Source organism: Heterocephalus glaber, unplaced genomic scaffold, assembly GCF_053883595.1.
Source record: "Heterocephalus glaber isolate CG9 unplaced genomic scaffold, H.glaber_assembly_v1.0 deba00001479, whole genome shotgun sequence".
Classification (NCBI taxonomy): Eukaryota; Metazoa; Chordata; class Mammalia; order Rodentia; family Bathyergidae; genus Heterocephalus; species Heterocephalus glaber.
The window spans coordinates 13450810-13475385 of NW_028258316.1; the positions used below are offsets into that span (position 1 = coordinate 13450810).

The 24576-nt window shown below is 54.0% G+C and overlaps 1 protein-coding gene and 1 long non-coding RNA gene across 3 annotated transcripts in view; one reads left to right on the forward strand and one right to left on the reverse strand.

The window, feature by feature from the left end:
- Positions 1-22570, reverse strand: part of Dab2ip (DAB2 interacting protein) — a 185583-nt gene extending 163013 nt beyond the window's left edge. The window contains exon 1 of one of the 2 annotated variants that reach the window (XM_013073682.3): positions 22383-22570. In XM_013073682.3, the coding sequence (XP_012929136.1) occupies positions 22383-22422 (40 nt within the window). In that variant the 5' untranslated portion in view covers positions 22423-22570. Of the gene's footprint in view, positions 1-453; positions 706-22382 lie in introns of those variants that run through there. The other variant, XM_013073681.3, reaches the window with a different exon arrangement.
- On the forward strand, positions 22372-24246 carry LOC106009777 (uncharacterized). Its single transcript, XR_001183770.3, has 3 exons — positions 22372-22539; positions 22627-22761; positions 24110-24246. It is a non-coding gene; the product is annotated as an uncharacterized LOC106009777 (long non-coding RNA).
- Positions 24247-24576: the final 330 nt, after the last annotated feature.

A 24576-nucleotide genomic window follows, 5' to 3' on the forward strand; every position in this document is an offset into this window, starting at 1 on the left:
TTTCCCGTGCGCCCTGCTTCGGTCTCCGACCTCGGGCGCCTAGGACTGATGCGAGGACACGAGCTTTGTTTGGAAGAAGACGGTGCCGAGCGCTCCCACCAACGCAAACTCCCGAAGGCCCAGCTGGCTGGGGCGAGATTTTCGCGCATACTTGCGACATGCTTTTTCCGGTCCCCTAACTTATTTTGCAAACACACCAAATATTAAAGCTTAACAACTGATTGTTCCATTTTTCAGGTAGGAACACCGAGGCCAGTAGGGGGCGAACGCTCTTTCGGACTTGGTGACTGGACGGAGGCTTCTGCAAAGTAAAGTGCGTTTGCAGGGTCGCCCAGCTGCTCTCGCTGAGCCGGGCTCGGACGTCAGGGTCCCGCCCAGGGTCCCGCCCCCCACCCCGCGCCCTCCGCGGGCTTCGGGCTGAGCGCGAGCACGTCCCCGCGCTGCCGGTCTTACCTGGGCCGCAGAGCGAGTCCGCTCCGCGCGCGCCGCCGGGAGGCCCCAGCAGAGGCAGCGAGGCCCAGGCGAGGGCTCCCATCCCGACCTGTGGGGCCAGCGCTGGGCCCTGTGGTGCCTCGGCCTCGGAGATCGGGCCCACGGGAGGCCCGGGGTTGGCTCCGTGCAGGGCTCTTGGGCTCCCTGGACAGTCCCTGCTCTGACTCCCCCGCCGGCGGCCCGGGACGCAGCGGGCGCAGGTAGCTCTGGGCACGGCGCTATTTTTAGCCAGAGCTGCTCTCCCAGTCCGACAGACAGAACCAGTTAATTCGGCCTCTTGGGAAGGGCCAGCACTGGGAGCTCCCCGGAAAGGCAGGCGCAGCTCGGCTGAAAGCTGATCCTTCGCATTCCGGCCTCTCAAAGAGGGAGGGCGAGGGGACGCTTCTAATTCCAGAAGGAAGCCGAGTTCTCTCTTAAGTCAGTGCCTGGGCCCACGGGCGAACCCGGGACTGCTCTTTCAACTCACACTGAAACCTGGCCCAACTTCCTCTCTCTGACCTCAGGCTTCAGAAGATGTCCCACAAACTGCTCACCACAGCCGGGCGTAGTGGCGCACGCCTGTGAACCCAGGACTCAGGAGACGGAGGAGGCAAGATCACTGCGAGTTCGAGGCCAGCCTTGGCTAAACAGTGAGTTCAAGGCCAACCTGAACTAATAGCGAGATCCTGTCTCAAAAAAACCAAAACCAAACCAAACCAAACAAACAAAAAACCGCAACAGTATACCCCCTCCCGTCTTGTGGGTCTCCAGCATTGGGAAGGGCCGCTCAAAAATGTGATCTCAATCCCAGCACAGGATGGAAGCTGGCACACTCATCACTCAGAAGCTACTTGTAGGAAGGGAGGGAGGGGAAAGAGGGGAGGGGAGGGGAAGGGAAGGGAAGGTCAGATACAGGGTCAGTAGAAGCCTTCAGGGCCTGGACAGTATGGAATGGTGGCTTTGAAATCTGACAGAAGCCCAGATCACTTTCTAGCTGTGTGACCTTGGCAGGCCGCCTTGCCTCTGTGCCTCAGTTTTCTTCTCTGCAAAAGGGAACTTTAGAACTCCCAAGAGACAGTATGTGAGAAACCTTTTTGTAAACCAGAGCATTACAAGGTTGCTGAGAAGAGTATGACCTGGATCTGCTCCTGGAAGCCCCTCTTAATTCAAGGGAGAAGCCTGAAAAGGTGCAACTAGACCATTTGTTATTGGATTAAGGACAGATAAATAGGCTAGTGGACTAGAATAGAGGCTACAAAAATAGATCCACATATGTATGGAAACTTAATATTTGGCAAGGATGGCACCGAAGCTCAGTAGGGAAAGGGTGGGCTTTTTCTATAAATGGTGCTGGAGTGATTGGGTGTCCATATTAGAAAAAAAAGATTTAATCCCTACCTCCTACCGTACACAAAAGATCAATTCCAGGTGTGCCAAAAACACACACAAAAAACTTCACAGTGGAAAAAAATTTCTAAAGACCCAAAAAGCACATATCAAGAAAAAGATGCATACATCTAATTAAAATGTAAAACTCCTATTTATCAAAAGAAGATACATGCAGTGCAATATCCCAAATATGCAAAGGTTCTCTACAAATCAGTTTTCAAAAGAAACAATAGAAAATTGGGCAAAATAGATGAACAGGCAATTTGCAGAGGAGGAAATACAACTGGCCAATAAACATTGGCAAAGATAAATGCAAAACAGACCCCCCCCCAGTAAAGTGCCATTTCACACCTATCGGGTTGGCATAAAAGCAAAGAAGTGGAACAGAAGGGATATGGGCATGGGGAACTCACATACCCTGCTGGTGAGAGGGAAATGGGTACAACCTCTCTGGAAGACAATTTGGCAGCAAGGAAAAATATTGAAACTGTGTGTACCCCAGGAACTCAACCTTCACTTCTGAGAAATACCTAAAGACGCTCTTGCCCACGGCAGCACTGTGTGTGTTAAAGAAGAATCTGAAACCGTCTGATGTCCATCAGTGAAGGATGCATAAACAAGTTGTGGAGTGGTCAGAAAATTTCTATGCTGTAGTGAAAATGAATAACTGGAGATTGCTTACAAACCTCCAAAGGAGGGAGGAAGAGCAAGTTGTAGAAGATCAAACTGGACAGTTTCATACTGGTAGTAATTTTTTTAAATGGGCAAAACAAAGTAGGAATGTACAGATGTGGTAAAAGTATTCTGAGCCATGATGAATGCACCATTTGGCAAAGTGTTTACCTCTGGGCATAGAGGAAGATGCAATGGGCTGGGAGAAGGCTTCCTCCTTTCTGGTAAAGTTCTATTTAAGACTAGGTGGTAAGTACATAGGTGTCTGTCTTATTCTTCAAAACTCTGTGTGTGTGTGTGTGTGTGTGTGTGTGTAACCCAGGGCTTTGTGCATGCTAAACAAGCACTCTGCCATTGAGCTACCACTCCCAGCCCCAAAAATTTTTGCTTTGCAATTTATTTTTTTCCCATTCCCTTCCCCTCCCTTCAACCCCTCCCCTCTTTATCTACAAAAGCCTTGTTTCCATTTTTTGCTTTCTATTCTGTTTTTCCTGTCCCTTCTTTCCTTTCCCCCACCACTCTCCTTTGTTCCCCTTTGTAAATAAGGATCAAAATGTACAATAGATATTGGGAAATGGGAAGAAAATGCTCAAAACTTTTTTAAAGGTACAGAGCAAGTATGATAGGAGTCCACGTAAAGTCCAGTCCTGCTCCTGCTTCAAACTTCAGTTTCCTTTTTCTTTTTTCCCCCAGTACTGGGGATTGAACCCAGCACCTTCACATCAAGCTACCTCCCCCTTAAAACAATGAATTTTTTTTATTTTGAGATGGGATCGCTCTATGTCACATCCCCCTCCCCCCACTCTGGGCTTGAACTTGTGATCCTGCTACCTCAGCCTCCCAGAGTTCTGGGCTTACAGGTGTGCACCACCACACCCTACTCAGTTTCCTTATTTTAATAATACAGGCAGGCTTCGTGTCTAAGTGCTCGACACAAAGCTCGAGTCCTGTTGTAGTGCTCAGTAAACCTAAAGACCACAAATAGCTCCATCTGGCATCTCCACCAGAGTCCTTCACACCTCTACTCCCAGCCAGCAGGGACTCCTCCCTCCTAAGCACCCCCATGCAGTGAGGACCCCAACTCTTCCATGCCTTCATGCATTTGCTCAGAATTCTCTTCCTAGAATGCAGGTCCTCCCCATCACTGCTGGGGCAGAGCCTGTTTCTCTGTTACAATCCAGCTCAGATGTTGCAGCCCACGGGAAGCCCCTGGTAGGTCTTCATCCACTTTCCCAGGCAGAGAATTCCCTCCTCACCTGCCCACTCCACGATCCCTGTTTATCACAGTGTGGATGGCTCTGCCAGGTTACAAGTCTGTCTCTGGGAGAGGAGCGTGAGCTCTTCGAGGTCGCAAATCTTGTCTGAGCCAACCGTGCACCCCCATTACCTGTGTATGACCGGGCCTTAGGAAGGTTTGTTTGCTGCACAAAAGGGCTCAATAGACCCAATGCTCAGAAACCTGAAGAGACCACGCCAGACTCAAAAGGAAGACACACCATTGCCTGGATTGACTCCTTGTTCTTCATTCAGTGCTCTTAATGGCAGTGTGAACTTTGGGGTCAGAGACACCTGTGTTCACATCTGGGCTGAACCACTTGCCAGCTGTCTGACCTGCTATGGTAGCCCTCTGAGCCTCAGTTTTAAGGTCCACACAATGAGGTGTTCTAGGGCTTATCACTAGGAGCTACTGATAAGGATTCAGTGAGATCATAGAAGTGGAATGCATGCCCCTTTCTTGGGTCAGGTAGCAATTATGTGAAGAAGAAGGAGGAGGAGGAGGAGGAGGAGGAGATGGAGATAGAGATGGAGATAGAGATGGAGATGTTCACAGAGGATGGTGGAAGGAACCCAGTTGGGTTACTCTGAAAAAAGGTGTTCACCAGTTCTGAGCTGGAGCACACACTTAGGGGCCAGCCCAGGATCTGGGAGAAGCACTCTGCAAGTCAGTGTTCCTCAGACTCCTTCCTCCTGTCCCTTGTCCCCAGCCTCCCCCAACACCCACACCTCTCGAGATGACGGGCTGCACAGCATTTCAGGGTCACAGGCCCTCCTCTCTATCTTCCTGTATCCACTCAGGCCCCTCCATTCTCTCCTCACACATATTCCAGGGATCCCAATCTGGGCCTGTCTCTTCCTTGTCAGCTTCCATCTGTATGGACAACAGAGCTTGTGGCACCTTCCCCAGGGATGCATCTGAAGTGATTTACCACATGTATTGTGTGCACTATATATGCAAAATTCACATATGTCCACTTGTTGGGAGCTTCCATCAAGGCAGCACACAGGGTCACAAATTGCTTATGGTCCAGACTCTAGAAGACGAATTGGCCAATATTATATGGAAAAAAACAACACCATGTGCTTCAAGCGTTCTGAAAAACTTTCTGAACTAATGGGCCAATCCTCTTGGGTCCAGATGTCACTGGACAACATAATATTATCCTGGCGAAAAGGACATTAGCCATTGATGACAGTATGGTCCGTGAAAATGGCCGTGCAAGACCAGAATCTTTCTTAATGGCTCTCAGGAAGGCTCCTAATGACCTCTCTGTTGGTAATACCAAAGGAAACTTGGGGATCATCTTGCCTGACCTCTGGGCAATACTTGGCCCCATGGAAACTTCTGCTCGCCTCCATCTCACCGCCCTCATCTGGCGTTTTCTCTAGTTTTCCAGTCACTTCTTCCCTTCCCTAGCTGTCTCATGTTACTCCACTGGGCTATAAAAGTTGTAAGTGAAGACTACCAGAGTTCTCTTATCCTCAGCTGTCTCCACAAGCAACTTCTACTGTATGGAACCCCAGTTTCAATGGCTATCCTTATGCTGGTGACCCGTACATGTTTATTTCTAGGCCAGTCCAACTCCTGCTCAGGTTTCACTGAGCCCAGAGCTGCTTCCTGGACTCTGCCACCCTCTCTCCCTGTGGGTCTTTGTCCACTGGTCCTCATGAGGTTTTCAAAGCTCAGATTCAATCACAGCATTCCAACTCCTTCTTCCTGCCTCAATATGGCCTACCAGGCCCTGGGGCTGGAGCTGCCCACCTCTCCAGCCTCACTGTATGCCATCTTCCCACTCCCTCTTTGTCTTCAGCCACTCCTGCCAACTTCGGAGTCCTCAAATGTGCATTATTCCTTCCCCCGACACACCAGTGCTTTGCACACACCAGGTTCCTTTCTGTAGAATACTTTCCTCTGTCCTCCACCTCTTGGGTCTATCTAGTTAACTTCTTCTTCTAGTGGCCACTTAATGTCACTTCCTTAAGGCTACCATCCCTGGCCTCCCACACTACACACCCATGGCCTCAGTGACTTTTCTTCATGGCACTGATCCCAGTTGGCGACTCTACCTTCATCCTGTGATCACTGGATGAATGTACCGTGGTCCCAGAGCTGAGGACCCAGGATCACAGAGGTCATGCCTGGTTCTGCCCACTGCTGCACTCCTTGCTATTCTCATCAAGAACCCCAGCATACAATAGGTGCTCAGTGAATGCTGAATGAATGAGTAAATCTAATCAGCTTGCATACCTCCATCAGTGGAGGTATAATTTTTGGACACTTAGCTACTATATTTATGTGCATTTATACATACACAAATTTGAGTATTTTGCCAGATACTTTGAATGTGCTCTCATTTAATTCTATCAACCATGTTTGAAAAAGTTCTAGCATCACCTATTTCTGTATGACATATGGGGAAACAGGCTCAGAAGTATAAGCAATTTGCACAACATCAGAGTGTGTAAATGGGAGAGCCTGTACTCAAACCCATGTATGTTCAGTTCTAAACCCTGGACTTTGTAACAATGGCACCGCCCCACCCTACCCATGCACCGAGCGCTTTATAGCTGTATAAGAACCAATAGCTTAGTCTCTTGTGGGGGTGGTGGGCCCCTCACAGAGGATGGAAGTGAGCTTCAGAACCTGGTCGACTGGAGCAGCATAGGATGCAGACACAGGCCCTCAAGGACCCTGGAGCAGGGATGACCTGAGTGGTAGGGGAGGGGCCGGGACGAGACAAAACTCCAAGTGGTGGTTTGGCAGGGCAGGGCAGTGCCTGTGGGGGAGAGCAAATAGTGGAAGCATGCAAACCTTGCCTCAGCTGCAGAGATGTTTGAAAATTAAACACACAGAATTTGGCTTGTGTCAGATACTCTGCACGGTGGAGGGACTGAGTGAGGACATGCAGAGAACTGCTCCAGCTCCCAGGCAGGCCTTGGTGGAGTCTAACCCGTCATGGATGCTTTGATTCCACCTCTGCAGTTTCTTGCACACCCACTCCTGCTGTTGATGGGTTCTCTAAGTTCCTAAATCAATGTCATGGGGCCCTCGTCTGTGTCAGGTTCTGGGCTGGGTGCTGAGGACACAGATAAACACAACAGTGAACTGCTGCTCCCAGGTGCAGGGGCCAGAGAGCCTATGCAAAAGCATGAATTGGCCTGGTGTGCTTGGGGACTTACCATTGAGCACCCTTGGGCATCAGTGTGGGGCAGCTGTGAGTGAGGGGAGCAGGAAAGAGGCAGTGCTGGGTCTCAAGGACCTTGAATGCTGTACCCAAGAGCTTGGACTTCAGGGGAGCTACTGGGAGATCCTAGGCAGGGGAGGGACATGACTGTCTCTTGAGTCTTGCACAAATCTCTTTGTCTGGAGAAGGAGGTTGGGTTTAAAGGGAACAGACCAGAGACTAGCAAGAGCATGGTGTGAGAAGTGACCAGGAAGCAGGGAAGGGAGGGAAGACAGCTTAGGGAGGGATTTGCTCACAAAAAATCAGAGACTGATGATTGCTAGAGTGGTGTTTGGGTTGGGGGCATTGGATGCTGTGCTATGCAACACTAATCCCCTCTTCTAGAATGAAAAACCCTGTCTTCAGGTGTGGGGAGGCTGCTGGAGGATATCCTTCTGCTGTCTGCTCTTTGGGGTCACCTCTGTTGAAGATAGTCATCTCATTAGAGGTGGCATCCCCTACCTGGGGTGTCCTACATCCAGTGACCCACCAAACATAAAGACTTGGCCTCTTGATGCTGCTCAGAACACCTCTGAAGGGCCCTCCCAGCTTCAGATCCCCTCCCCACACAGCACCCCCCTGCACAGGATGATTGACATCCCTACTATGGCTGCCCCCATCTCTTCTTTGTCCCATCCTGCTTCCGGCTCTTCCCTGCCATAGGCCTTGGCCTGAGAGCAGTCCCGATAGGCCTCCCACAGTACCACTTCTCACAGCCTACTTCCTGGGGAATCCGGCTGGTGGTGGGCAGGATAGGTGAGCATGGGCTAGGTGTCCTGGGCAGTGAGAGTGACCCGACAGGAAGTGTGACTTCAAAAATGCCAGCAGTATTCAAGGGAGCAGGCAAGATCCCAGGACAGATGGAGAGTCCTACTCAACAGCAGAAATTGAAGGCAATTTGGGTAGAGATGGGGTCAGGAAGTGGAGGGATGATGTGCAGGGATAAGGGGAGGATTTCCAGATGAAGTACAAGATGCCTGGTTAAATGTAAATCTTATATAAGAAATGAATATTTATTTATGAGATTGGGGTCTTGCTGTATTGTACAGGCTGGTCTCGAACTCCTGGGCTCACATGATCAGCCTTCAAAGAAGCCAGGGCTACAGGTGCACATCACTACTGCTGATTGAATATTTTTTAGTCTGTGTCCTATGCAATATTTTGGGATATGCTGAAAAAGTCAGTCACTGTTCATTTCATCCCCTTCTCACTCCTTCCATGCAAGCAGCCCCATACTGTGCTTGCTTCGGCAGCACATACACAAGCAGCCCTATACACCAGTGAGGCCTGCACTTTGGCCCATGCTCTCCGATTCTATCTGATCCTCCTTTGCTCGAGCACCTCCCAGACTTACTGCTGTCCAATCCCCCAATCAGTCATTTGAGGTCTCCCGTTTTCTGCTCTTCAGTCTCCCTCTCACCCCATCACCCACCCTTGGACATGTCTCTTTAGCTTCCTGCCTCTGGCTGTTTGCTCTGGCCACTTCCTCTGCCTACAGTGGCTCTCCCCAAGTCTGCTCTGGGCCTCAACCCCAGCGTGGCCAGAAATAGTCATGTCCACTGATGAGTAGCAGTGGCACTTTGGGCAAATCCTTTCTTTTCTCTGAGCCTCCATTTCTTTGTCTCTAAAATGGTCACAATACCACCTGTCTCATCAGGTTGCTGAGCGTTTAGGAGATGTCACACACACTCTTAAATATTGGTACTCTCCTTGCTTGTGGCCAGATCTCTGCTTACACCCAGGGGCACAAATGTGCATTTGCTGAATTGAATTGACAGAAAGATCCTGAGCTTTTACACTTTAACTTGCTTCTCAGAATTATCAGTCTGACAGTGGAACTTAAACAAATCTGATTTCCTGTAGTAAGATGATTTGAAAGGAGATGAATAATGAGGCCACTGTAATTCTGACTGTCTAACAGGCTTCTCCTCAGGTGATGATGGGTCAAGCCAGCTCCCCTACAAGGCCCCTTTGGAATCAAACATGGCATCCACCCAGCCTTTCCAATGGAAGCAGGTAATATACATTGCACACATATCACTCTTAAACCCTCCCATTCCCAGACCACAAAAGGTGATTTCTGAGACCCATTAGCATAATTACCCACTGAAACACTATAGAGAGGTGATTAGATGAGCCTGTGATTTTTGCATAGTTATTTGTCTCAAGTAAGTCACCTGAAGTTCATCTGCCATCAGGATTCATGGCTGCATTCCGTAATCGTAGGGAATTATTTTGCTAATAACAGAGGTACCTTGATCTAATTTAGTTTTAATGCCAGGAGGTGCTCTCCCAGAATAATCAATTTCAGGGCAATTCCAATTTCCAGGTTTGTTACATGTTCTGGCGAGAAGATTCGATTCAAGGCGGCTGAAGTTACTTCTTTATCACTCAAAATCATCTAGGGGCAAAATGGACCCTACCTCTACGTGTTTGCAGAAAAAGGCAGGGAGAGGCCCAGCCCCAGGGAGCCAGGGTGGACTCCCAGTCAAGAGGAAGAATGAGCCAAGATAGATCCACGAGGCATTGGTGAGAAGAACCCTAATTTTTCTTGCATTCACTCATTATTTCATTCATTCTTTTGTTCCATTTCTGGGGTCTCTCTCCTGGGCAAGACTTCCTCTCTGCTATTATTTGAATGCAAGTAACGATAACAAGCATGCAGCTCTATTCTAGGTGCTGTAGCACTTACCAACTCATTATATCCTGTGAGCAAGATGGGTGCTGCTATTATACCCATTTTACCAATAAGAAAACAGAGGCTGAGAAGTTAAGAAATTTGCCTCAGGCAGGCATAGTGGTGCAAACCTGTAATCCCAGCTACTTGGAGGATCACAAATACAGCCAGCCCAGGCAATTTAGAGAGACCTTGTCTCAAAATAGAAAAAAGAAAAATGAAAAAGGGCTGATGGTGTAGCTCAGTGGTAGAGCTTGCTTAGCATGTACAAGGCCTGGAGTTCAATCCTCTGTGCCAAAAAAAGAAAGAAAGAAAAGAAAAGAGAGAGAGAGAGAGAGAAAGAAAGAAAGAAAGAAAGAAAGAAAGAAAGAAAGAAAGAAAGAAAGAAAGAAAGAGAAAGAGGACCTTTCATCAGGTCACATGGGTAGTAAGGGGCATAGCTGGTTGAACCTTCTCTGAGTTCACATGCAAGAAAGAATCCTGAGCCCACCAGGAATTATTGGACGATTGCTCTGTGCTCCCATTTAGAGCCTACAACAACTCTGGCATGAGGTTGTCCTTAGCCTCGTTATATTGAGGAAGGAACTTTCAGTTTTAAGAGGGCATTGATTTGGTCAAGGTCAATGCAATGGTGAATGGAAGAGACAGGATTTGAATCCTGAGGTTCTGACTCTAAACTTAGTGCTTTCTTGGCCAAAGCCAAGACTTCAGTGTAGTGCTCGGGCAGAGGCCAGATAGAGGGTAGTTAATCAAGTATCTAATGACCCTGAGCAGTCACCTAGTTCTGTTCTTGTGTCCAGCTCTGGGATAATTCCTCTTCCCCATTCTCCACCTCTTGCCCCAGAAACCAAGTGTCCCTTGTTGTCATTCCATGTTACCAAACAAAACCCACTTTCACATTCCTGTTTATTCACTCATGTGTTTATGCTTTCAACAGAGGGCTGCCTGGTTCTGCAGGAAGGGCCAGGAGGTCAGTTTTGCAATTGGCTCTGTCACCCTGTCTTCCCTGGGGCCTGCGGGCCACACTGTGCCTTCTAAGCTGTACCTTCCTGTCTTTATAAGGAAGTGGATAAGACCCGTGCTCTTTAAACCCATTGAGCTATAGAAGCCTTGTTTCAAACGAAAATTTTCTGGCAAGATCATCGATTATATCAGACAGATGTGAGCTCAGTTGGAGCTCAGTTAAGGAAAAGGGAGTCTTCCTGCATGGTAACCCCCTGGCATCGCTTGGTTGAAGCCAGAAAACCAAGGACCTGACTCCACTGAGGGGGCCGTGACTGCTGTGCTGTGTGGGCAGCTAAATGCCCATCTGGGACCCCTAGGCCATCTCCCTGAATACCTGTCCTGCCTTGTTGGCAGCATCAAGAGCCAAGTCCTAGAGGAGCCTGTCAGCAAGGTCAGGCCCCACCTTTGGGGGATGAGCCATCCAGGGTTGAGCCACAGAAGTGACGTCTATGCGCACGCTCGGGGCTGTGGGTCAGTTCGCAGATTGTTCCGGAAGGACAGGCCACTCCTCCACTCAGCAGCACGTTTGTTTTCTCTCGTCTTCTTCCTTTTCTAAAGCCACGTGTTTCTTTTTTCCTTCCTGCTTTCTTCTAGCAACTTTCCTGGTGACCACCTTCTGTGCAGGCCTGAGGCTACAGGAGGGCAAGACCAGGCGGGGTGTGCCTGGGGCAGAGCCCTGAACACAGAGGCTTCCTCCTGATGTGGCTGGTGCCAACCACGCCCCGAGCATGCCGTCACCCTCAGGGGAGCTGGGCAGGCTTCATGCAGGCAGAGAGCGAGTGTGTTAGCAGGAGCTGGCAGGTTCAGGGGGCTGTAGGTGGGGAGGCAGCAGGCATGTTAGGCCCAGAAGAGGGCTGTCAGAGACGATAGCGGCCTAGTGAGCCCTGAGGTTTGAGCTGCTGTTAGCCACTCAGTGTGGCTGAAGTGGGTGGGGGCTGGGTGTTGGTGGCCACCGCAGTGGGATGGGGTGAACTGTCCAGGACACAGACAGTGGGTTCATAAAGGCCTGTGAGGGGCTGTCTGAGAGCTGGGGATGGATGCTGAGGGTGGTGTGGAGCCAGAGGAGGTTTTAAGCAGGGGAGGCAAGAGGCCAGGGCTTCGTCTGGAAGTTTGTCTGGCTGCACAGTGTTGGGGAGACTGTGAAACTGGGGCTTCTCGGGCCCTTCTGTCCTCCCCAGCCTCTGCTTTTCCCTGACACAGTGCCAGCAGCCCTGGTCCCCTTGGAGACACAGGGCATGAACAGAGAAGGGGCTTCAGGCTGCCTGCTGTTCATCCACCCTGTGGAAGGTGGCTCTTGACCACCTTACCTCAGTGACAATGGGTCAGGAGGAGTTCAAGACCCCACCTCCCCTGACATGGCTTTGGTTGCAGGGCCTCCATCCATCCAAAAAGGGCCTGTTTGTCAACAGAGGGGTGGCTCTCAACCCCCTTTCAGCACCTTCAACCCAAGCCCTGCCTCCCACGAGCCCCTCCCTAGTCCCGCGGCCCCTCTGGGTCCTGGATAACAGTCCTATCCACTCCCAGCACCCCAAGAGGGAGAGAGGTCCTCTTCCCAGGCACCAGCTCTCCTGTTTGGCTGCAGCTTGGTCCTCAGCCCAGCTGGGCTGGGGGAGCTCTCCTCATACTTAAGAAGCCACAGGGTCAAGTCAGGTGTGGGGTGAGCCTGGCATTGAGGCTGAGAGGGTTACAGCTTGGGACTGTCTCTCTGTTGCCAAACCCTGCCTGCCCCAGAACGGTAGCTCTTTACTGGGGCCAATGGGCAATGTCTGGAAACATGTTTGCTTGTCACAGTGGTGTCTAGTGAGCAAAAGCCCAGGATGTCCCTGAGTATCTTACAGTGCCCAGGACAGCAGCTCCTGCCTGACAAAGCGCTATCCTGACCTCCAATAGTTGAAGGCCCAGAGACCCTGCCCCAGCGAGGAGCTCCTCTCCAACAGTGTGAGTGTCGGGCCTGGAGCCTCCTGAAACTCCTTCCTGATTCTCTTTTCTCCCTTGCTGTTCCCTCTCTGCTGTGCCCCACTGAGCTGAATCTCACTTCTCTCTGCCAGGTTTGCCCTTCTATACCAGGAGAAGCGGGGATGACCCGGCTGCCTCTCCCTGGAATGGATCTAGGCACACAGTGCTCAGTGCAGGCTCTTAGTAGCCATGCACAGTGGGAAGCACATGAACTTGGGATCAGCAGAGCCAGAGTTCAAATTCTGACTCTGACACACTTCCTAGCAGCGTGACTGTGGGCAATCAACAAACCTCTCTGCCTCAGTATCTTCCTCTGTAAAATGCAGAGAAGTGCTCAGTGAGAGTTCTGTGAGCTTGGGAATTTTTCCTTCTCCTGCTCCCTTGGTTCACTTCTCAAGGTGCAGGAGGAGGAGGAGGATACCGGGGGTCGGGAATGCCACTGTCCTGTTGGCTCCTGGCATCTGGCTCTCTCCCTTCCCACAGCTCTTCCCAGCTTCCTGGCCCCTTTTGGGCTCAGCTTCTCCTGCTGGGACTGGACCTCCTAGTGTGGATAGGGGTCTTAGGAATTCAGGGGAGACTCAGCACAGCTGTGTCCCTCCCCTGTTAGAAACCGTGCATGACTCCGCCAAGCACAGGATAAAGCCCAAGACCTGACCTGGTATTCAAGGCCTCTGCCCTCTCCGGGCTCCTTCCCACCCGCTCCCAGCTGGATTTTGGGGTGTAGCCTACTGTGTTACTTGAGGTTCCCAGAGAGGCTACTGTGTGGGCTCAATCCCAAGGCTTTGCCCTGAGGTCCCCTTTGCCTAATCTCTGGTTATCTGTCTGCTCAGGAGTCCCTCCCTAGGGCTCCCCATTCTGGCTGTCATTGGAGTTTTGCGTGCCTGTTCAAGCCTCTCCCAAGGCAGGGACCTAGCCTGGTGCTTCCTGGGGCTCCAGTGCCCACCAAGGAGCAATCTTGGAGGCAGTGGGTAGCAGCGAAGGGGGCAGAGAATGAGAGCTGGGCCCAGCTTTCCTCCCATCCCAGCAGCTGACCCCAAGAACCGCCTGCTGAGGAGCAAGGGAAAGGCAGGAGCCATTTGAACATTTCGGTGCTCTGCCTCTCTACACGAACTCAATCCCAATCTCTAGGGTGAGCCTGGGCACTGTCAAGGAGTGGAACTCTCTACATGACCGAGGATAGGCCCAGGTCCCCTCCTACCACCCAGGCTCAGAGGCTGCTCCTGCCAGGTGAGGCCGATTCCTACAGGAGGCTTCAAGTGCTTCCTAATCCGCACCCCCACCTTGTGATGTGTTGTTCTGATGGGGGCCTTTGTAGCTTGCAAAGTACTTTTACTTGCATGAGGTCATTCAACCATTGTCGCTCGACAGATGTTCAGGAAAAAGTGCTGGGGGCACAGAGATGTGTGCAGCAGACACAGATAGGATGATCACGGGGTCACCAGGTGTGACAGGGCTGCCCCAGAGCCCAGTGTGGGAAGGCAGAGAGGTGTTGGAACACACGGTAGAGGCACCCCTGGCCTGGGGTGGGGCCTGTGTGGAGCAAGGGAGACAGGAGGGGAGTTAAAACTGGATGGAAGGTCTGGCTGGGCTGGAGCCGGCTGCTGTCTTCTTGTTGTACATAATGGGCCCTCAGAGGAGTGGGTGGGTGTGCAAGAGTCCCCAAGGGCAGGGGAGGGAGGGATGCAGAGACAGAGAGATGCAGTGACAGAGACAGAGACATCCAGAGCTAGACTGAGACAGAGACAGAGAGAGAAGAGAGGAGGGATATCAAGACGGAGGCCGGAGACAGAGACAGACTGACTCAGAGATCGGGAGAGACAGAGACAGAGACAGGAGAAGCAGAGTATCTGAAAGGCACAGTGCCCTCTGTGCTCTCAGGGGCCATCTAAAAGAGGAGCCCCAGGAGGGGACAGCCCCCCTCACCCTACCCCACACAGGGCTGGCCAAGGAAAGACTAAGGGTCCCAGAGCTTTGGCCACACAGGCCACAGAGCCCCTCCCAGGACAGGCCTCGGACCCCTCCACCCAGGCCAGAGGAAGCTGGCCTGGACCTGGACGCCAGCTGCCCCAGGGTTCAGGGACCTGAGCCCAGGGCCTGCTCCGTGTGCAGACCCCACACCTGGTTCCTTCCGGTCCAGCCTCTTGCTGCAGCCCAGGCCCCCTCCCTCCACTGCCACTATCTATTGTCAACCCTAAGCACTCAGCAGTCGGCACAGCTGGGGGGGGGCGGTCCATTTCAGGGCTGCAGTCCCTCAAGCTGGCCCTCTGGAGCTGGGGAGGGTGTGTGGGACCCCTGCACCCCCGCCTGGGTACACACGCACATGCACACGCACACCTTCCGCAGCCACAGGCCCTTCCCTCAGGCTCTGTGCACAGCCATGGCGGGGCTGGCTCAGGGAATGTAGGTCACTGGCTGGAAAGCCCAAGTCTGTGGTGATCCAGGCACCGGCACAGGCTCCGGATTGGATGGGAACCCATCCTCCCCCACCGTCTCTGCCCCTGATCTCCAGGGGCAGTGGGTTATTTTCCCCAGGTCCCACTGGCTCAGACTGCTGGGACCCTGCTCTGCCCAGGGGAGGAAAGGGCTCCTTGTCACCCATCCCTTCTCTGTGTGAGTTTGTCCCTCTGCTGGGCAGAGTGGGGTCCCCAAGAGATGCAGAGATGTGACTCCCCCTTGAAGAGTTCAAAGGGCACAGATGTCCTAGGACTGGAGGCAAATCATGACCAACAGAGGGAAACAGAGGGCCTCAGCTGGGCTGGGCAGGGCTGATGTCCACGGGGAGGAAGCATCACCTGGCTGGGCAGGTGAGCAGAAGCCTCAGGAAAGGCTCTTGTCCATCCACCCTGGCCAGCATGGATGGCACAAGCCTGTAATACCAGCACTGGGGAGGCTGAGGCAGGAGGATTGCCAAGAGTTTGAAGCCAGCCTGGGCTCAGGGCATCTCTCAAGGTCACGTCTGGAAAGCCTGTCACACATTTCTCTGTAGAAAGTGTCACATGACCTTGCAGGTACAGCAGACCCAGGACATCATCTCTTGATCTGTCCTTTACCCCACACGCCAGCCACCATATTCTCAGCCTGGCTGGCCAGGTGGCTCACAGCCCAGAGGTGGAGGCCTGTGGGGAACAGTGTGCAACAGGACAGCAGGAAGCCCAGGTCCCCAGGGAGCCCAGCAGGGTACTCAGGGAGGCTTCCTGGAGGAGGTGACCCTGCTGAGCTCTCAGAATTGAGAGGGATTGGCCGGGGTGGAGGGGTGGGCTGGAGGGGAGAGCAGAGAGGGAGTGCTCCAGAGTGCGGGGGAACAGCAGCCAGGGCACTGGGGCAGGAGTTAATTCCCATGGAGGGTGGAGGCCAGAGCTGGAGGGTCACTGGGGCTCAGGTCCTGTTAAGGAGTTATACTCCATCCAGCTGCAGTGGCCAGGGTATGAGTGGCTGCATGTGGAGAGTGAGGTGGGGCACGGGAGGAGGCAGGGAGCCCCAGGATGCGGAGAGGCAGCTGCTTAGTGGTCCAAGATGGGGCCAGGCTTCGGGTGGGGGCTGAGAGATGGAGAGTCAGAGAAGATCTCTGGACCTTTTAGGAGGTAGGATAGATCTTCAGTGGGTCTAGAACCTCCTCTTCTGTCCTCCATCTTCCCATCACGGAATGCAGGATAGATAGAAGAGCCTAGAGCGATCCTTCCCCTTGGCTTCCTCCAACCTTGGCATTTCCTTTTTGCCCCAGCCTCCTTGGGCTTCCAGAGGAGGCTTCTAGGAGTGGGGTTCCAGCTGGAAGGGGCCCAGCCATGGCTTTGAGAGGCCTGGAGTCAGCTGGAAGCAAGGCCACCCAGCAGGAGGGATGGGCTGGACAGTGGGAGAAAGGGCCAGACATGAGCATCCAGTGGTCAGCCCAGGGAGGCCAGGCAGTGAGAGGAAGTCAGGTAGAGCCAGGGCCTGCTGGGAAGGGCCTGCCTGTCTTCTCGGAACAAGGGGACTGGAGCAGCTATCCAGCAACTTTGGGCGAGTGCCTCAGTTTCTTCACCTATAAAATGGGCACTGAACAATGTGCCAGGAAACCCATTAGGTAGGCGGGAGCTTAGGGGAACAGGGCCATGTCACAGATGGATTTAACAAAGTTCCACAACTCTACTCCGGCCCCATGATGAAGCAGTCACTGTCAGGACAATATAAGAAGAAGCAATTTATCCTGCTCAGTGCTCAGGAGAGGAGGAATCCTGCCAGGATGCTGCCACTGTCCCCTGCCTGGCTGAGGAGTCAAGGTCCAGTTCCCATAGAAGGGCAGCGGGATGGAGCCTGGGCCTGAGTGTTAGGTGTCTTTTGGGAGGGAGCCTTCCGGAAGCCAGCAAAGGGAAACACCTTTGCTCCAGCACACAGGAAACCTTGGATGAACCTCCTCCCTCCCCTAGAGCCCCTCTCCCCTGAGCATTTCCTAGCTCCCCAGGCACAGGCCCCATCCCTGCCACTCCCACCCAAGCTGCAGTCCCTGGCCTTCTTGTGCAGCAGCTGGGCAGGAATGATTCAAGCCCCCCACCCACAGTGCGGCCTTGCTGCTCCTCTTTCCTGACTGTGCTTCCTGGTTTCCCTCTTCCCCAGTCAGCAGGGAGTACAACCCCTCACCCACCTGCCTCCTGGGGAGCCCAGGGGTGCAGGCATGGCTGGCCCACAGGACAGAGGCTCCCTGGGCATGGGAAAGGGCCTGGAATTGGGGGCCGGGAGATCCAGGGTTGGGGGGCATCTCAGAGAGGTGAAAGAGAGCAGGCCTCTGGGGGGGGTCCCAGGTTTGAGGCACAAGTGCCCTCACTAGTGGGGTGGCTTGGGGGTTTGAGCCTTGATGGTCTATCTGTGCAGAGGGGCTCTTCCTTCCTGCAAGGAGTCCGGCTCCATTCATTTCACATGAGCCCAGCATGCAGGAAGTGCTCAGTGAATGGGGCTCTGCTGCTCTAGTCCTGGGTGGGACAGGGCCCTAGACCAGGTGGAAGGAACCTGATTCTGGCATCCCTGCGGCAACCCAGGCTGGCCAGGCTGGTATCACCTCACCATGGACGGGGAAACTGAGGCTTAACAAGAGCCCTGGAGGAGGCCTGAGGGGCAGAGCAGGCCCGGGCAGTGCCTCCGAAGTCCTATTTCACAGATGCAGCCCCAGAGAGGGTCCTAGCAGACTCTGGTTCAGAGCAGAGGCTCCTTCCTCAGTGGGCCAAACAAGTGACTCCTGGCTTGACCATTCTCTAGCTGTGTGCCTTTGGGCGAGTCACACAGCCTCTCTGAGCTCCTGAGCCTCATCTCTAGTGTGAGAAGGGGAAGGAGATGATGAGTATGAGGCACGCGGCTAGGCACAGCGCCGTGGCATCTAAGATTGGCCTCAGTACCGTACCAGCTAAGGCCGATGTCCAAGATGGCCTCTACGGCCTCACCCTCTCAAGGGAGGGTCCAGAGCATTAGGATATCCAGCCCTCCACAGCTTCCAGCCCCAAACAGCCCTGTCTTTAGACCAACCCCATCCCATCACAGCTGCTCCCGCCACTCGCTGTCCCTAGCGGGGCTGACAGGGCTCCTGCCACGTGGTTGAGCTTGTTACCTGAATGCTCCAGCTTCAGCAAATGCTGCCCAGCAGGTAGGGTTTTACCTAGGAGGGGCCCCCAGCAGGCAGCTGGGCACAACCACGGCACTCAGAGGGCAGCCACATAAAGACCGCAGGCTTGGCAGCCAGAGCGGCACTATGTGCTCTGGGCCCATCCCTGAACTCTCCTGAGCCTCAGTTTCCTCATCAGGAAAATGGGCTACACAAGGTGGCTTGTGAGGAGTCAAGTAGATCACGCACAAAACAAATTGTTCACGGAGCCTGACACGCAGCAGGGGCTCAATAAATGGAAGTGGTCATTGTACATACCTGCAGTGCTTGGGGTTTTACAGAATCACATCCATCTGCCTCCCTGTGGGCCTCCCTGTAACCCCGAGCAGATATCCTTGCTGAGATTGTCAGGAAGAAACTAAAAGTTCCATCCCCAGGGTTTCCAAAGCAACAGGCCCCTTCCAGAGCCATCTCTGCCAGCGCCTGCTGGGCCCAGCTCCTTCACTCCAGCGGGTGTCCAGCTTTACCAGCATTCACCTCTCCTTTGGGCCCCGAGACATCGGGTGGTGGCCCACAGGGCAGGCCTGGATCTGGCCCTTTATCAGATGACCAAGTTGAGCCCGAGAAAGCAGCAGGGACCTACTCCAGGCCACCCATGGACACAGGCAGCTGCGCAAGGCTCAGGCCACAGGAGAGAAGGGGGCGCTCAGGGCCCAGTCGGATTAGAATCTTGGGTGGTCAGAACCAGGACACTTGGGGCTCCCTCGAGGGACAGCTTTGGAAACAGAAGCCCAGAGAGGTGGCTCGGGCCTGAGGATGCGGAGCAAGTCAAGGGTGGGACCCAGTTGTTGCTACTCATTCATTCACTCATCATCCGTTCACCCATATCGGGCACATCCTCAGACCTGGCACAGCGAGGCCCTGGGAATACAGTGGCAACAAGGTGGCGCCCTGCCCGCAAGCATCTTGAGGTCTCACCCAGGAGTCAGGCTGGGGAGCAGGCGGCGGGAGGTGCTGAGAGCTGTTAGTGAGGTTAGGACTGGAAGCACCGTCAGCACAGGGGAGAGAGGACAGGATCCAAAGACCCCAGGGAGAGAAGGTTCTGCAGGACAAGGTCTTCTCCTCGGCTCTGGCCCACTGTCAGGCCCAGGCTCCCTCTTCCTAGGCAGTCAAGAGTCAGAAAGGTCGAATGTTTTTCTGGTGGGCAGATCTTGTCCAATCTTCACTCCCATTTACAGATGGACAAACTGAGGCCTGTGTTCAAAGGCTCTGCTGGGGCTGGTGCGTGGCCTCCTGGCCTCCAGCTTCTGATCAGACATAAAGAAACTCCAACACCTGTGTCTGTCTTCCTTCTAGCTGTGCTCGGAGCCTTCCTTGGCCTTAAAGGAAGGGGCTCTCACCTGTGGGCCACCTGATGGGGCTCTGTGTGGTGCTGTCTGCGTATGGGGCCCATGGTGCGGGTTTCCCACCTCTCCAGGGCCAAGCCCATTCAGCCCCTCAGGCCCTGGCACATGGACTCAAAGTTCAGGGTAGAAGCAGGAGGGTCCAGAGCCCCCGTAGCCCTGCCACATCCAGCTTTGTCCCCAGCAAGGCCCCTGACTCCCCCAAGTTGCTTAGCTTCTAGGTATGAGCATCAGAGAGTGCTCCAAAGACTCTCCAGCCCCTCTGCCTTTGCGCTGGCCATGCCTCCCCCCGGAACGCCTTTCCTCACCTCTCAGCCCGCATTCCTTCACCCCCTCACTTGTTCAACAAGCATGTGTTAGAGGCTGCTATACACCATGCAGAGTGATGGTGTGGGGAGACTGAGAGCCTAGAGATTAGTGGGGGTTACACAGGGTAAGCATATTAATCATGTATAGTGTGAACAAGAATGGGTCCTAGAAAGCACAACAGAAGGCGAGGGTGGGGTCTGATTTGCCAGGCTGGAAGAACTTGGCCTACAGAACTGTCCTCTGAGCTGGTGACTTTTTGAATGATAAAGGGATGAAGAAGAGGATTTAGCTCCAGGCAGTGGAAACAGCATGTGCAAAGGTCCTGGGGTGAGAAATAGTTTGGAAATATGAGGAAGGCCAGGTCAGTATGGATGGAATGTAGAGAGGGAGAAGTCAAATAGTTTAGAGAGGCAGAAGAGACAGACCTGGATGACCAGTTCACGTGGGAAGCAGAGAAAGGCAGAGAAATGGCCAGAGAAAGGGACCGAAGAAGAAATCAGGTTTTCCAGAAGCCAGGTGAAGAAAGTGTTCCAAGAAGGAGAGGCATGTGGAGGATTTTTGTGCCCTCCCCAATTCATATGGCACAACCCTAAGCCCCAGTGTGTCTGTGTCTGGAGATGGAGGCTCTGAGGAGGCAATAAGGTCAGCCGATAGGGGGGGAAGACCCAGAGCACCCCCTTTCTCTGCTCACATGCAATCACAGGAAAGGTCTCCTGGAAATTTAGGCCAAAGCCTGCCACCTGCGAGCCAGGGGGAGACCCCTCCCCAGCTGGGCCTGGGACACTCCCAGCAAGGGCCTGGCTCCACCCTTTCCTGCCTGTCCGGCTCCTTTAGCCTCCGTGCCTCTCAGCTTCTTCCTCACTGCCTGGCAGCGTCCAGGAGGTCAGCAGCAGCTCCCATGGCAGGCCAGGAGACAAGGGCTGATTGTGCACAGGGGCCTTCCGCTGGGGTGGAGGCTGCAGCACCTCAGTTTCCAGTCTCACCCTGCCCGGAGGCTGTGCTACCAAACCCCAAGGGGAGCATGGGCTCCTGAGACACCCCTGGGCAGGGACATGGAGAGAGAAGGGGTCTGTTCTCCCTCTGTCCCCTGACAAGGGTCTGCACGAGGCATGCCCGGTGGGGAGAGTCAGGGGGACAGGCAGGCTTGCCTCCCCCAGGCCCCCAGGCCCCCAGGGACTTGGATCGCTTGCCCCTCTCGTGTTCCAGGCTGGGAGGTTTTCCAGCCAAGGGCCTCTCTCTTTCCTTCCTTTCAGACACCAGGCACCACTGTTTCCTAGGACTTAGCTTCTCTCCTTCCTGCACCCCTGACCCCGCCCACAGCTCAGCACCTGGGGGTCACACAGAGCAGCGACGGGCCACCTGACTGCCCGGAAGAGCCATGTCCACAGCTGGGCCTGGCCCAAGTCGGGTAGGGGCCGCAGCTCCGAACGTGGCAAAGGCCTCTCCCTGGAAGGAGCTGGGCTGCCGCAGGAGGAGGGGAATTTGGCCTTGACTCTGCGCCAGGCAGACAGGCCTGGCAGGAATGAGGAAGTCCAGAGGGAGAACTCTGTTTTCTTAGTGCAGATTCTGGACCCTGGAGGACCTGAGCCCCTAAAAGGCCGACCCAAGCTGGGGTGAGGCCACCCCTCCACCCCTCACCTAGAGAAGCTAACAGGACTCTCTCCCAACAGAGCCCTGAAACCTGCTGCCCCCGTGCTCAACCTCACTCCTGCCCTCCTGCTGCCCTCTGTTGCCCAGAGACAGCCGCTGTGTGCCAGGCAGCTTGGCAGGATGGGCAGCAACCCAGGAAGCTTGGCTACCTGCATCCCTGGGGACCCAAGCTTGCCGAGCCTGGCATGGAGGAACCCTTCTGAGGCTTGCAGATCCCTGAGCCAGACTCTGCCTGGGCTCTCTGTCCCCAGCAACTTTTCCCAAACATGCTGCCCAGGACTCCCGGTGTCCAGGGAGGCTGGGCAGGGGCCACTCACGCAGCAGCAGCCTTGGAGACCCTGTATACTGGGTAGTGCATTCAATTTGAGCCCTGGCCTTTAATTACCAGGACCAATCCTGTTGCCTGTTCCATCTCGATTTATCTGCAGGATCTCACTAATTGAATCTACCACAGCAGCAGGCAGGCCTGGGGCACAGCCAGTGAGGCAGACACGCAGCGGGCTGCAAACTTCCCTCTTTCCTTTTTAGCCAAGAGCGAAACACAAGCAGCCCAGAAACTCTCTCCCTTCCCCTGACCCTGCCAATCTGAGTCTGAGGGGAACCCTGCAGCCCTGTGGCCCATAACCCAGGGCACCCATGCCCGCCGAGTCCTGAGACCAGACAGTGCCCCGCTGCCTGCCCTCCTCCCCCACTTCTCTCAAATTCCTGAAGCAGAAAAAAGTCTGCCTGAGCAGCGGGGCTGAAATCCCCAACTCTGTCACTTAGCCGGCGCGGTCCCCTACCGTAGGAGTCGTCTTGGTCCAGGAGGGAGTCGGGCTCCATGGCGTGTGGGCCCCCAGCCCCTGGCCCCACCTAATTTATGAACCGAGGCTGTCTCCATGAGCGTCTGGGTTTCTCCTTTTGTATTCCATCTGGCGGCTTTTCCAACTAGATGACAGGGTATTCCTGCAAGCAGGCCCCTTTCCAGCCCTCGCCTTCATACAGTACATTTAAAGTAGCAGTAACCTCTTTTTCCTCCCCCCACAGCCTGGCTGGGAACATTAGAAGGGACCGAGGCGGCGAGATGTCTAAAATAGGAAGACGCCGGGGATGCTTGGCCTGGCTGCCCGCGATGCTGGCTGCAGGGATCTGGCCGGGCTGTGCAGATGGAAAAGCTAAGAGGTGAGGCAGAGACAGGGCTTAGCATCTGGAAGCCGGTTCCAGGGCCCCAGGGACCTGTGGGAAGCGGGGAGGCTGACCCACTTGTGGGAGGGGACAGGGGTCTGCTCTGCTCGCCACCCGGCACCCTAATCCCAGGGGCTTCTCCCTGGCCCTGCCGGAACCTCCCACACAAATCTGTTCTCAGACATTTCCTGCAGTGTGGGGGATGCACAAATTGACTCATCCATCCATTCAGTTAGTCACTAAATATTTTTTTGAGCATCTAGTCCTCGCCAGACACTGTGCCTGCTGCTAGGTCTGCAGCAGGGAGCAAGGCGCAGTGTCTTGCCCTCTGCAGAGGTAAACAACTCGCAGGTAAATAGGTCATGGCAACACGGTGTGGGAGGTCACGTGCTGCAGGAGTACAGAGAAAGGGCCTCACCTGCATGGGAGAGGTGGTCAGGGAAGGATTCCTGAAGGAATGGGCACCTAAGCTGGGGCCTAAAGGATGTGTATGAGATAGCCAGGTAAAGAAGGAGGAGTGATTGCCTGTGCGGTAGCTTTAAGAGTACACAGGAACTTCAGGAAAGTTCCAGCTGGTTGGAGCAGAGAGGTTGAGGGGCTGGGGAGAGATGGGGCTAGGGAGGGAGGCAGGAGCAGGTCGGGCAGGGCCTATGGGGGCGGTCCCAGGCCTACCCTGAGGCTGATCCCGGGAGTGACCTCATCCCAGTCACCCTTGGAAAGGCCTCCCTGGTCATTGTGTAGAAGAAGGTGGCTGATGGGCCAGGGCTGGCCTGAGGAGGCCGTGGCTTGGGCACTATTTGCTAAGTATCACCAGAGGTGGCATTGTTTGGAGTGTTCACCCACGGTCTCATGTGGGCCTTGCAATCGTCCCATTTCACAGAGCAGGGCAGAGCACAAGGTGATGTGACTTGCCCAGGGTCACCACCGTGAGTGACCACAAAGCAGGCCTGGACCCTGCGGGTTACAACCTCAGTACAGGGGTGAGAGGAGGAGGAAGATGTAGTGATTCATTCTACATCTTGCTGTACCACAAGCCCAGTCAGAAAATGGGCCCGTTAATGGGCTTGCGGGCTGCTATGGTTCGGGTCTAAAATGTCCCCCAAAAGGCTCATGTGTTCACAGCTGGGGCTTTTGGAAGGTGACTGGGTCACGAGAGTGCTAGCATTACCAGTGGGTTCATCTGTTGATAGACTCATAATCAATGGCATTATAGGGAGGTGATAGAAACAGGAGGTAGGACCTAGTCAAAGGGCATGGGTCATAGGGCTATGAATTTGGGGACTATACCTTTTCCTCTCTCTCTCTCTCTCTCTCTCTCTCTCCCCCCCCCTCTCTCTTTTCCTAGCTGCCATGATAGAAACAGCTTCCCTCCACCATGCCATTATGTTTCTCTCTCATCTCAGGCCTAAAAGTCGTGGAATCAGCTGACCATGGACTGAAACCTCTGAAACCATGAGCCAAAATAAATGTTTTCTACTTTAAGTTGATTTCCTCAGGTATTTTGTCATAGCACCAGCAAGCTGGCTGACACACGGTGAGGTGGAGGGAAAGCTTCACTGGATCCTAATCAGGGATGATCCCCCCTGGGTGAGGAGGTGCCTGACTTGGGACAGACAGAAGAGCAGGTTGGGCCGGGGATTTAGCCGCCTGCTTTGCAAGCTCAAGGTCCTGAGTTCGATCCCCGGTACCAAAAAAAAAGAGCAGGATGGGTGGGCTGAGCAGGGAGGGCCCCCAGGCTGAGGGGATGGTAGGAGCAAAGGCACAAAGGTAACTCTCCATGGCTGGAGAATGTCAGAGTTGATACCAGTGGGG